General features: G+C 41.1%; 1 protein-coding gene across 1 annotated transcript in view; it reads right to left on the bottom strand.

The window, feature by feature from the left end:
* Positions 1-395: 395 nt before the first annotated feature.
* The window catches only part of ADGRF2 (adhesion G protein-coupled receptor F2), a 36,984-nt gene continuing 24,917 nt past the window's right edge, over positions 396-12,462 (bottom strand). Inside the window, exons 8-11 of the mRNA XM_045843383.1 lie at positions 9,923-9,964; positions 6,697-6,756; positions 4,173-4,252; positions 396-2,865 (exon numbers count right to left, since the gene is read on the bottom strand). Of these exons, the coding sequence (XP_045699339.1) occupies positions 4,205-4,252; positions 6,697-6,756; positions 9,923-9,964 (150 nt within the window). The 3' untranslated portion in view covers positions 396-2,865; positions 4,173-4,204. The remainder of the gene's footprint in view (positions 2,866-4,172; positions 4,253-6,696; positions 6,757-9,922; positions 9,965-12,462) is intronic.

Genomic DNA, 12,462 nt, shown 5'->3' on the forward strand with positions numbered 1-12,462 from the left:
ACCTGACAGCGTAGCCAGTTTGGATTGTCCTCACCACCAAATAGCCCCACACATCCCCATCCTAGTGTCTTCTACTTATGTATATTCTTGGCCCCAAAATGTGATGCAAACCTCCAGTTAAACATCACCAGAGGAAATGTTGACAATAAAAGAGAATAAGGAAAGGCAATTTTGTTGTATCTTATACAGTAACAAAGATCAAGAAGGTGATATGTGCAGAAATAGGTCAGTTCCACTGAGGTTGCTAGTGAAGTGCCAGGTCATTTGGCAACTGGAAAAGCCAGTATCATCAAGCCTTTGGTTGTGTAATTAAAGAATTTTATTAAACACAGAAGATACCTTGCAACTGTAATAGCATAATCAATAAAATACAATTTTAAAAAAGGCTTACAAAATTGAGCATACAGTAACACACATGAATTATCCTGTCTCCAGAAGTTAACAGTCTGGGAAATACATGCACACAAAAAGACTAAAGTTCAACAATGTAACAATAAATACTAAATGTGAAGTGAATGACACAGATTATAAATATCAAAGGAAATCAGGTGGGGAGAACCAGCACTTCTGGTTGGACTAATCAGGAAAGTCTTCCCAGGGAAGGCAAAGAGTGAATCAGAGCCCAGACAGAGGGTGCCCTGAGTAGAACCCATGGTGGATGCTCTTTCCCAGGCAAGGGACCATATTTTACAACCATGGTAACATTGAGGGAAAGATTCCTTCAATGGCAAGCTCAGCAGATTCTGCTGGATGAAACACTTTGTGCTGAATCAAATGTTTAACTCTTATTTAGAAGTCACTGGACTAACTCCCATGAGAGTGTCTATATCCGAACTCATTGTTTAGCTGTGTGTTTGCTTGTGTGTGTGCATAAATCACAGGTACTCTACTGAAAGCTGCTAATATTTTAATGGGCAAATAGTATTTGCCAAACACTATTCTACTATTTACCTACAATTATTCATTTAATCTTTACAACAACCTTAAGAGGTAGTCTCTAATTTGCTCAAATTATAGATGAAGAAATTAAAGTCTAAGAATTTTAAATAACTGTCAAAGATCACCATGTATTAAGTAGTCTAATCATGCATCTGCCATAGATGCTGTTAGCACCAATGTTTCCTTGAGCCACCTGACTGAGTCACTTCCTAGGTGAGGTGTGAACAGGACATGGAATGTGTCTTCACCTGGGGGTCTTCCACAGTCAACCTAATCTGTGCAAGTTTATTGACATCTTTCAGGATGGGGTGGACTAGGCTGTGGGCTGCAGGAGACAGGGAACAGTTTGTTCAAGGGGTTCCCAAATAATTCCAGAGTACCTCTCTTTTCATCCATAGGCCTTTCTTAGTTAATGATAATCCCTAGGGAGATGTTTTCCCTGCCATCTTACTGGAGTAGAGTGTGCTTTCATGCTAGATGTAACTGCTCGACGCACAATACATATGAGTGCTCTCTCTCTCTCCCCCCCACCACCCCTCTTTCTTGTGTTCAGAGTTCCCATCTGTAAAATGAGACAGTTGGACCCAGTGTTTTCTAAAGTTCCAGATATATAATACTATGACTATTTGACTTTACAGGATTCCCTCCTCATTTCAATATATTACTCTGTGTAAGTGACATTTCTTTGCTCTTGAAATCTCTACATTGAGAAACCAGCATTGTGTCTGTCCCATTCCTTTCTCCTGAAGAGACACTACAGACATTTTGGGAAATGCTGAGCTCAAACCACTTTCTGACTTCATGTGAGAAAGGGGCAATTGTTGTTCCAACATGAGCAGTGCAACTTGAAACATGATCCACTCCTCAGGTTGGTATATTTTTTACCTTCTGATTGACCTCTTTATTTTATTTTTATTTCTCAAGGTTTCCTATCTAGAGGAAACATTGTGGGGGAGGGGAGAGATTGGGGGGCGGGGAGAGAGAGAATGAGCGAGAAATGCCCCAGTCATTCATAAAGTGAGTTTCATGGTCTCATTTGTAATGTAACTTCATTAATGCAGGCTTCCTGGTAGGATAATTAGGGGTTTCCCATTGCCCTTTTTTCCTTTATCCACTAATTTTCTTCTGCTGCATCAGCCTGTGTTCTCCCTTTATAAAGAACTTTTAAATGTTTTTTTCTAAAAGAGCTTGTTCTTACAGTAATGCTTTCTTATCAGGGGGCTCCCACTTTGAATGTTGAATTTGTTTACATACAAGATTAAGAAAACGAGCATCTCTCTACCTAAAACATGATATTTCCTCTTCCTCAGCCCAGGTTTCAAAAACAAACATATTGCTGGTGAGGGTTAATCTTACATTGTCAGAACAGACAGAGTCCCAGAGAACTGGCTCCTTGGGTTTGGAGAAAGTCCAGGACTGGGAGCCTGAAGATCAGTTTAAATCTGGAGGGTGGAATACACCAGCAGTGGGATTCCTCTTGTACAAAGAGCCATCAATGACCTACTTAGAGTCAGCCCAGTTGTTGGTGACTATATTCATAAGGGCCTCTCCCTCAGCAACCCACAGAATCCAGCCAAGTGACATCCCAGGCCACCTTTGCCGAGATGAGCCATAGCCCAGGGGTAAACGTGACCCACAGTCTGGAGCTGGAGGCCCCAATAAGACCAAAGTCCAGCTGTGGCCCATGTAGTCTTTCCGTTCCTTCATGGGTGCCAAGAATCACACATAGATGTTGCCAGTTGATGTGGGAGGAGCAATTAGCAGCGCAGAAGTAGGTAGGCAGAGAGGCTTTCCATCCTTTCCTCATGTTGCTCCCTCTGCCATCAGCACCACAGCCTGGGAGGCTTCCTTCATACTCCCCAGAGGCAAGAACACAGGAATAAGCACATTTCTCCTGGAGGCTCCGCTGTTCCTGGAATGTATGACCTTGTCAAGAACAGAAAATCACAGCTTTAATGTACAAGCAGCAAGACCCAGAGCCTCACAACAACTGCATTTATTGATTCACTCTTTCTTTAAGCTGAACCACTTTCTTTCCTCTTGGAGAATACCCCTTTCTTTCTTTCTTTTTTTTTTTAGATTTTATTTATTTATTTTTAGAGAGGGAAGGGAGGGAGAGAGAGAGAGAGAGAGAAACATCAATGTGCGGTTGCTGGGGGTCATGGCCTGCAACCCAGGCATGTACCCTGACTGGGAATCGAACCTGCAACACTTTGGTTTGCAGCCCTTACTCAATCCACTGAGCTAAAAATACCCCTTTCTTTGTACAAGGCCCTGGGCTGTTGCAGAAGGTTTTGGTGACAGAGGCTGCTGGAACCCAATGTATTGGGGTGGGAGTGATAGGTTCTCCACACATATCTGGGTGCCTCTCTCTGCATCTCTCTCTGTTTCTGTCTCTGTCATCCTGTGTGTGTCTCTGTATGAGTCTCAGTCTGCATGCCTTTCTCTTTCTCTGCTTCTGTGTTTCTTGGGGTCTCTCTCTGCAACCCTTGGCCTCTATGCATCTCTCTGTCTGACTGTGAATGTGGGTGTCCTGCTTTGAGTGTCTCTGTCTCCCTGTCTGGTCTCTCTCTAGATCTAGAGGGACATGGACACAGAGATCGGGAGACCCATCACACGTGTCTGTGTAGCTGGATGGCTCCCTTCCAACAGTGAGTTGCCATGCCCCTGGGTAAGGATCTCTCCTTCTGTTTCCCCCTGCTGCTCTACTTCTCTGATGGTGTTTCACTCTTTCTCTCTGTCTCTCAGATTCTAAATCCTCTCATTGCCTGCTTGCTTCTATATTACCCTTGAAGCCTCACATAGATAGTGTTTATCATAATTCCTTGATCATTTAACAGGAGGGAAACGATTTCCCACAGATGGAAATCTGGGGATATTGTTGATATCACAGAGGATGTCCTGGGGCAGGGGACCTAGAGGAGGAGGAGGAGAGGGTGAGGCTGTGTGGAGCTGGCAGCTCTGCACACTCTCCTCTTAAATACACCCACACTAATTTAAGAGCATTCTCAGACAGGCCTGACTGTTTCACAGAGACAGCCAACATTTCAGTAGGACAAGAATGAGACGTGTGAATGTATCTCTGACATTCACTAGATGAGAAGAGACTGCAGAAGGAAATTCCTTTCAATAAAAAAAAATAATTTCTAATCACAAGTCATCAGATTGCGATCTATTTAAAAAAATGTCATATACATGGCATGTATATGGGGACCCACCTGCTTTGCACTCACCTCCCGAATTAGGAGCATAGTAGGCTGGTTTGTTAACTTGGCCCTTTGGTGGGGTGACAAGAATAATCAGAAGAAAGGTTCTGTTGAAGACAAAAATGTAATTTCACTTATTATTAGTCTGTTTACAATGATCACAATTATCCAAAGCGCATGGAGAATTGTGAGCACAGCAAGTTATTTTATCATTTTAATTTCTCCCTCTCCTTGTTTGTATCCAGAACCACTGACAGCACAGGGGCAGGCTGGTGGGAGAGATCCCCATCCCATGGCTGGCCTGGCACCTTCTCCAGAAGGAGCCTCTGGTTTGAAGGGAAACGGGAGAGGGCAGTGAGCGGAGTTGAAGAAGGGGTCAACACTAACAGGTTTGCTAGCCCCCAAATGGCTGCTTTTCAACTGGCCTGCTGAACTCCTCAATGGTACAGTCATCTCCTTGTGATGAACCAGAGTGTAAAATACCTTGTGTTTTAGGTATGTGTTGCCTAAGAGAGGTAATGCATTAATTCACTGATAAAATTATTACCACATGAGCATAGACCCATTCATCACATCAAATATAAAAGGAACACAGACAAGCACATTGATTATCCTGGGTTTGGGAACCAGGGGCTGATACTCTCCAGGCAAGTATCATAAGAAGAAAGTTAAATCTGGACTGTACATGATTACCACCTAGGGGTTAGAACCTGCAAAGCAGGAGAGGAGAAAACAGATGATAAGTTCTGAGTTGGGCTGATTAAACAGACTTGCAATGACCAAAAACCAGTGGGCAGAATGAAGGAAGGATTGGAAGAAGTTAGGCTAAGTTTACTTAGTACCTAGACCAGCAGTTCTTAACCCTGGCAGCCCTTAGAACCACTGGGGAGATTATAACATAAAAGTGATTATGCCTTACCTCTAAGACTTTCTGGTAAACTTTTTCTTGGGTGGGGGCAGGACAGTGGTATTTTTAAAAAGCTCCCTAGTTATTTCTAAGGTGCAGCCAGCATTAAAAACCACTGACTCAGACCATCAAAAGCTGAGAATAACATTCTGGATATGACCATGACATGTAATTAAAAAAAAAAGACTATTTTCCAAAGCACCAAAGGACAGAATTTCCCTGTTGTGTCTGAATGGATTGATACTGAAAACCCAAAGGGAAAGGAGCCGTGCTAAACCAGAAGGGACTGAAAGTGTTGTGCCTCTCTCGGGAGAGCACTGTGGCAGACCAGAGTGAGGGAGCAGAGAATACTATACTGGGTGGGCTGGTTTGAACAAAATGTTTATACAGCCAACACTCTTCAGAAAGGCCTAGATGAGTGGGGGGTCTCAACTTTGACTACATTAGAATCACCTAAAACCCAAGTCACACTGCAGACCAGAACCTACAGGGATGGGACCCAGGTGGCATTATTTGAAGCTTCCAGATTGATTCCAATGTTTGGCCAAGGTTGAGTACCACTGCTTTAGAACCACTGCTTTATTCTTAGAAAAACTGGGTGGGATTGGTGGGGGCCAGTGTGGGGCCTGCCAATTTTTTTGTTTGTGTTTATTTTTCAGAAGAAAGGGATGTAAAGTCATTAGTCTCCCAGGTATGAAGACCAAGGACTAGGAATAAGATCAAAGCTTTGGTGAGAGTAAGACAAAAAGGGATAGAAAAATGAAGAGAAGAAAAAGAAGAGAAGAAGACTAAGGAAAGCAAAGGAGAAGGAATGGAAAAGCCAGGATTATAGGGGAGGGCCAGTGCTGTTATCCAGGCGCCCTCAAGGGCCCAGCCGCTGGAATGACGCATCACCCTCTCCCTGCAAATCTCCTGCAACACCAGCCTGTGCTGGCCCACGTGTATCCCCTTGGATGTTGGTGTGGAAACTGTAGATGGCCTCTTCTCTCGTTTCTGGGTATGTTTCCTGGGCTGACCTGGAATCCCCATTTTTGCTGCCATTTAAATTTTTTTCAGTCTTTCCCTCACTTGAAACAGCTAGTGGGTCACACTTTGCATAACAACACTACACGTGATAATAAATGAAAGGGCATGCATACTGTCCAATGACTGACCAGGTCCCTAACCTTTTTGTACAATGCCAGTAACCATGACCAGCAGCCTCGCTTGAAAATTAGGTTATTGGATATTTCTTTGTAACAGGACCAGAAATTGTTTCCCTTGAATTTTCAGTTTGCATGTGGTTCAACCAATAGGAATCATAATGGACAAGTGGGCTGTCATGGGAATCCAAGACTTTTTACATTCTCTTTTGCCTGTTTCATCCCTTGCTCTGCTGCTGCCAGTTTGAGATTCACCCCTCCAGGCCCTGCCACTGAGTCACTGTCCTCTGAATGCAGTTAAGTCAGCTTTCCTCCCTTTGGATGTGGTTCCAGGATGCCAGAAAAAATTTGAACAGCTCAAAGAGGCCCTCCCCCAGCGCTTGTGACAGCTCCATGCCACAGAATGTTAAAGGATGGTTTTAGCAACACTTCATAGGCCAGAAACTCCAGCATCATTATCTTGTCAAACTTTTAGGTACAAAAATGAATATGAAGGCTTTACCTCTGATGCTCTGGAGATCCATTTTGCAGAAGTTATTCGATCCTTTAAGGCTTCTCTTATCTGGATAGTTAACAAAAACATTATGAATTAAAAAGATTATGAGAAATCAGCATGTGTTTGGGGCTGGCTAATACTGTGGCAGGAGAGTGTGTTACCAGCCAGGTCCTGTTGGTGGGACAGGGATCGGGAACTTGGTGACGAGGTCTGGGAAAAGGTGGGGAGATGGGGAGAGACAGACAAAGCAGAGTGGGCATAGGAGATTCATAATCAGGGCCTTGAAATGAACTCAATGGCTAAGAAGTAACACTTTGCCAGCAGTCTGAGGATACTTTGACATGGCTTTGAGGGTATTTTTGGGAGTACTTGAACAGTTGAACATTTCCCCATGATTTGTCAACTATTCAAACCTCCTTTTCTAGTGAGCTTAACCATGGTTTAAAAAAAAAAAGAGTCCTACACAACATAGCAAAGACCTTTGGAACCAAGAAAATAAAATAATGAATAACCTTTATGTTTTGTTTTATAACTTTGTTTTTTACTCCTATCATCTCCTTTTATCCAAAAAAAAGAATAACTATAAAACAGCTACAACTGAGGAAATTAAGACTCTGAGATTACGTAGCATGCAGAATTAGTCCACTACTGAGAGAAAGAGCCAGGGGTTGGGGCCTGACTTCAGGCCATCCTGTGATTTTCCCTAAATCTCTCCTACCACACCCAGGCACTCTCTTGCCTTTTGCTATATAAAATGTTATTCACTTCCCAAGGCCATGTAGAAGTGTTGTCCTCACACTTAATGTAGCTGAAGTCCCCTAGCTCAGAGCGACCTCACCCTTCCCTGAAAATGCAGTGTTCTCCATCACACACAGGCTCCAAAAGGTAGGAGCTCTCCCTGGTGTGGCGTCCCTGCACTCAAAGCCCATTGCAATACTTGAAGACATACTGGAGCCTCTACTTGAATTTCTGTCCTTCCATCTTTTTCTAATTCTGTTTCATATGTGCATAATATATACTTTGTAAATTAATAATAAACACATCTGGAGATAGGTGGTCCTAAAAGCTCAAAGACTGCAGGTATATTCAGTAGTATCCCCTTACCCATGGTTTTGCTTTCCACAGTTTCAGTTACCCACAGTCTACCATGGTCTGCAAATATTAAATGGAAAATTCCAGAAATAAATTATTTATAAGTTTTAAATTCTGTGCTGTTCAGAGTAGTGAGATGAAATCTCCTGCCACACCATTCTGCTTCATCTGCATTGGATGTGAACCATCCCTTTGTCCAGTGCATCCATGATGTATACACCACACATCCATCAGCCACTTCATAATCATGTCAGTTATCAGGTTGACTGTCACAGTGCTGTAGTGCTTGTGTTCAAGAAACCCTTATTCTACTTAATAACAGCCCCCAAGCACAAGAGCAGTGGGCTGGCCATTGGGATATGCCAGAGAGAAGTTATGAAGTGCTTCCTTTACGTGAAAAGGTGAGTACAGTACAGTAAGATATTTTTGAGAGAGAAACCATATTGATATAACTTTTATTACAGTACATTCTTATAATTGTACTATTTTATTATTAGTTGTTGTTAATCTATTACTGTGCTTAATTTAGAAATTTATTGTAAATATGTATATGTAGAAAAAAACCAGAGTATAAAAAGGGTTCTAGACTCCCCATGGTTTCAGGCATCCGCTGGGGATCTTGGGAAGCATTCTCCACAGATAAGGGGGGACTACTTTACAACGTTTTGTCAATTAATCATAGAATCTTTCAGTGTTCACCTTTTACATTACAATTTTAAAGGTAAAATGTTTTGATCTTGTTGGAAGCTTCCATATAGTAAGAGTTTTTGCACACTTCATAATACATAACACTGGTACACTAATAAATAATAATAACACTGCTGATGATTTGGCTATAACATACTAACTGTGGTATTAGATTAATGAAAAACAATAATATGGTATACAACTATATCATAACAGAAATGCTTTCTATGTTTTAATTTGCAAAATTACTTTTCTTCTTTACCATAATCTAGCAAATAAGGAAGAGAAAACATTATTATCTCTGCATTCTCTCTGACGAATCTGAAGTTCATGTGATTTAAGGAACTCCTCAGTGGCACATAGCTAGTACAGAAAAATATCAAGGCTAAAAGACTAATACTCTTAACTTTCACCTCTGGATAATTTTTATCAGGTAATGGTATTCTCATAAGAAAGTGAAAGGACCATTGTCAAATGTCTTTTTTTTAGAAACCTTGCATATTAACTTGTTAGAATAGCATTGATAGTAGTTAACCAATTAAAAAATAAAAATCCCTGCAGCAAAGATGTCTACATCTACATCTAAGAGGATTATTTACTTTTCTCATTTCAAGGTACAGTACAATACAATAGTAAGAGAGTGATTTTATAATCCTAAGTAAACATTTGGTGTTTTGTTCATTGTTTTAGGTTTTATTTGTTTTACCAGTCACTACCTATACCCAGTCTCTGTGTTGGGAGAATTGCTTTCTTTGCATCCATTTCTCTTAAAGGTAGAAGCCAGAAATTCACTTCCCCAGCCTCCCTTGCAGCTAAGATGCAGCCAAGTGACCAGAGCTCAGCCAATTAGACATGACCATTCAAGAAGCAGCTACCAGTGGACCCCAACAGGCAGGATGGAGGTGATCCCTGAGACAGCAGTACCAGCAACTCTAGCTTAGCATCCACTATTTGACATTGGCTTGGTGGGCTAGGCTTTCATGTCCAGGAAACTGGGGAAGGTGTGGCATGTGGAGCAGTTTTCTGTGCTATGCTGGGGACCATTCCTGGTGTGCAGCCTCCACGCCTCCAAGCCAAAGAGACATCTTCCCAAAAATGATATTGGTGAGATTAATAAATTCCATTTCTGCTTCAACTGGTGAGAGTGAGTTTCTGTAGAGATTGTGTACAAGCTGCTTAATCACTCTGAATGTTTCCTCATCCGTAAGACTGAAAATAGGAATATCCAAGGTTGTTTTAAAGATTAAAACTAATATGCATAAAATGCTTAGCCCTTTAAGAGCTTAGAATATGACCAACATTACTTGCATGACAAAGAACAGTGATGTCTTGTTCGAATGTCTGCAGAAATAATTGAGGTAAGAGACACCCAATAGGTGGACTTTACAAATAAGTATCTCAGGGTCAGGTATTGTTAATGCAGGGGAAAAAAAGAGAGAAGAAGTTACAGTACCTTTGGATCCAGGATTGTTCCAAACACCAAGATGAAGAATCCCTGAGAAAGACAGAAGGGGAAAGAAGGGCCATTTTCAAAATAATATTGATAGTAATAGCAAATAACAAGAAATACCAGCACTCACTATCACTTCCTGTTGTGCAACTGATAAAAGTAATAAAAAGAAAACTGAAATGAAGATCATTTGATTCAATCATTGGCTCTCTCATGTTAAGGTCACAACACCTAGATTCGTCCATTCCACAGACACTGATAGATAACACACCTTCCCTGTGCCAGCCCCTGTTCCAGGCACTTGGGGCATCCCTGATTCATGCAAGTGTATTATAAGAATTTCTTTTTAATTTGGGCAAAATAAAAGTGCCTTGCATTTATCAGGAGCTGTGTATCTCACCAGAAAATGATGGTCCAAGCAATATTCAGAGGAGATGTTACTCAATGGATGGCACCATTAAATCTCTGAATAATTAGCAATAAAAGAAACTTTCACAGAAAAAAGAAAAGGCATCCATGCTCAGTTTTATTTAATACCCTCAACCTCTTTCTCCCATTCACAACCAAAATCAGTTATAAAATGCAAAGAAAAATCAAGTACGTGGATCATCAGAAAAACCAAGATCCAAGCAGACTGAATTTCTAAGTACATGATGGGTGCTCAGAAACAAGTGTTCTGAGTATGATGCAAAAGAAAGTCATTAGCTCTCATGTCTCTTATCATCCATAATAAAGATAGACAGCATCAAAGTCAAAAGGAAGCTGCTCCTCCATCATTGAATCCATCTGAGTTTTCAATCTTTTTTTCATGTGTAGTGGCACAAAACCACCCCAAAAGAAGAAAAAGTGTTCATCCTATTTTGCAGATGACAAAGGAAGCTCACAGACTCAACTTTCAAAATGTGATAGACAGCAACATTGATTAGACAAAATTTCTCTTTGAAGTGTGGTTATGCAGGTCTTTGCTCACCAGAAAAGAGAAGTGAGATAATGACTTCTGATTTAGGCGTCCTTTTTAAATTGCTCTGATTTCATAATCAAATATGAACCTTTACCCAGGCAGAGGCCTATCAAAGTTCATGAGTTTAATGTGAAATAATAAAGATGGTACAACCAAGTGGTCATCAGCAGGAATAACACTGAAGCCACTACTGCCATGATTTGTGAAAGACCAGCTGAAAGGTGGAGGACTTCACAGGGACCAGCAAGTACCTGGATGGCCAAGCCACTCATCCACTCCCCTAAACCTTCTAAACTACACCTCTCCATTCTGCCAGTCCAGCAATTGCTCCAAGCTTGGAGTGCTTCTATCAAACTGCTTTTTTGTGTGACACTCTTAGCATACAAGATAACTATTGAAGTCTGTCATTGGTCTGCTAACAAAATGCCACTGATGGCACGATCCATAAGGTTACAAAATATCATTTGTGTACAGATGCTTGGGGCAAATATATCCCAGTATGGTTTTGGCACTAAGACTACATTTTAAATCAGAATCTCCATGAATTTTGCCCAAGAATTAAATTTTTAAAAGATCTGAGAAACCACAGTTCTAGCTTGTTTCCTCCACAAATATATATTCCTTTGGCTAAAGTACTAAGAGGAATTTATTTTCTTGAGAGACTTTCAATTTCTTGAGGTAGGACTAATTATATTTATACCTGCAACATTGCATAATGTTTGGCACAAAATAAATACTCATTAAACATGGTGTCTCTGTGCATTTGTGTGTCTATGCCTGTACGTGTGTTTACTTCCTTCATTACGCAATCTGCAACTGCACAGCTATAAATATGTAACAGGGAAATGCCCCACTACAACCACGTTATGTTGGTCCACACCACCTTGGGAAAAGTTACACAAAATATTATTCAGAAAATTTGGATATAATATTAGTCATAAGGTGTAGTTTCTAATTGAGATGCATTCAGAGGGAGCAACTTCTTTGCATTTATTTTAACAGAAAAAGCACAATTTGAGCAGATAAAACCCCAAAATGTTCTCCCAGGTTTAAAAACACGTGCTTTGCTGCTATAGGTTGCATGTTCCCCACTCCCAAATTCATATGTTAAATCCTTACACCCAATGTGAAGGTATTAGGAGGTACTCCTTTGGGAGGCAAGTAGGTCATGATCTCCATAAGGAGATCAGGGCCCTTGTAAAAGAGGCCCCAGGGAGCTCCCTCACCCCTTCTACGTTGTAGCAAGACGGCCGCTGTCCTTCTGAAAACTGGGAAGTAGGCTCTTGCAAGACATTGGATCTGCTCACGCCTCTCTCTTGGGCTTCCTAGCATCCAGAACTTTGAGAAATAAATTTTTATTGTTCATGAGCCACCCATTGTTATAAGGGTCCCCAAACTTAGACCAGCTCACAATTATTCTCAGTATATACAGGAGAAGACACCAACTAGACGTTATGGTTTGACAAAGTAGCATTCAAGGCAGCGACTTACTGTACAGGTTGGGTGGGGCAAAAGTAGTTCTAAAGTTGTTCATATGGAAAATGACACAATAATTAATAAATAATAATACAAAAATAAAGTC

The sequence above is a fragment of the Phyllostomus hastatus genome, unplaced genomic scaffold (assembly GCF_019186645.2).
Source record: "Phyllostomus hastatus isolate PE091 unplaced genomic scaffold, TTU_PhHast_1.1 phas_contig_40, whole genome shotgun sequence".
NCBI lineage: Eukaryota > Metazoa > Chordata > Mammalia > Chiroptera > Phyllostomidae > Phyllostomus > Phyllostomus hastatus.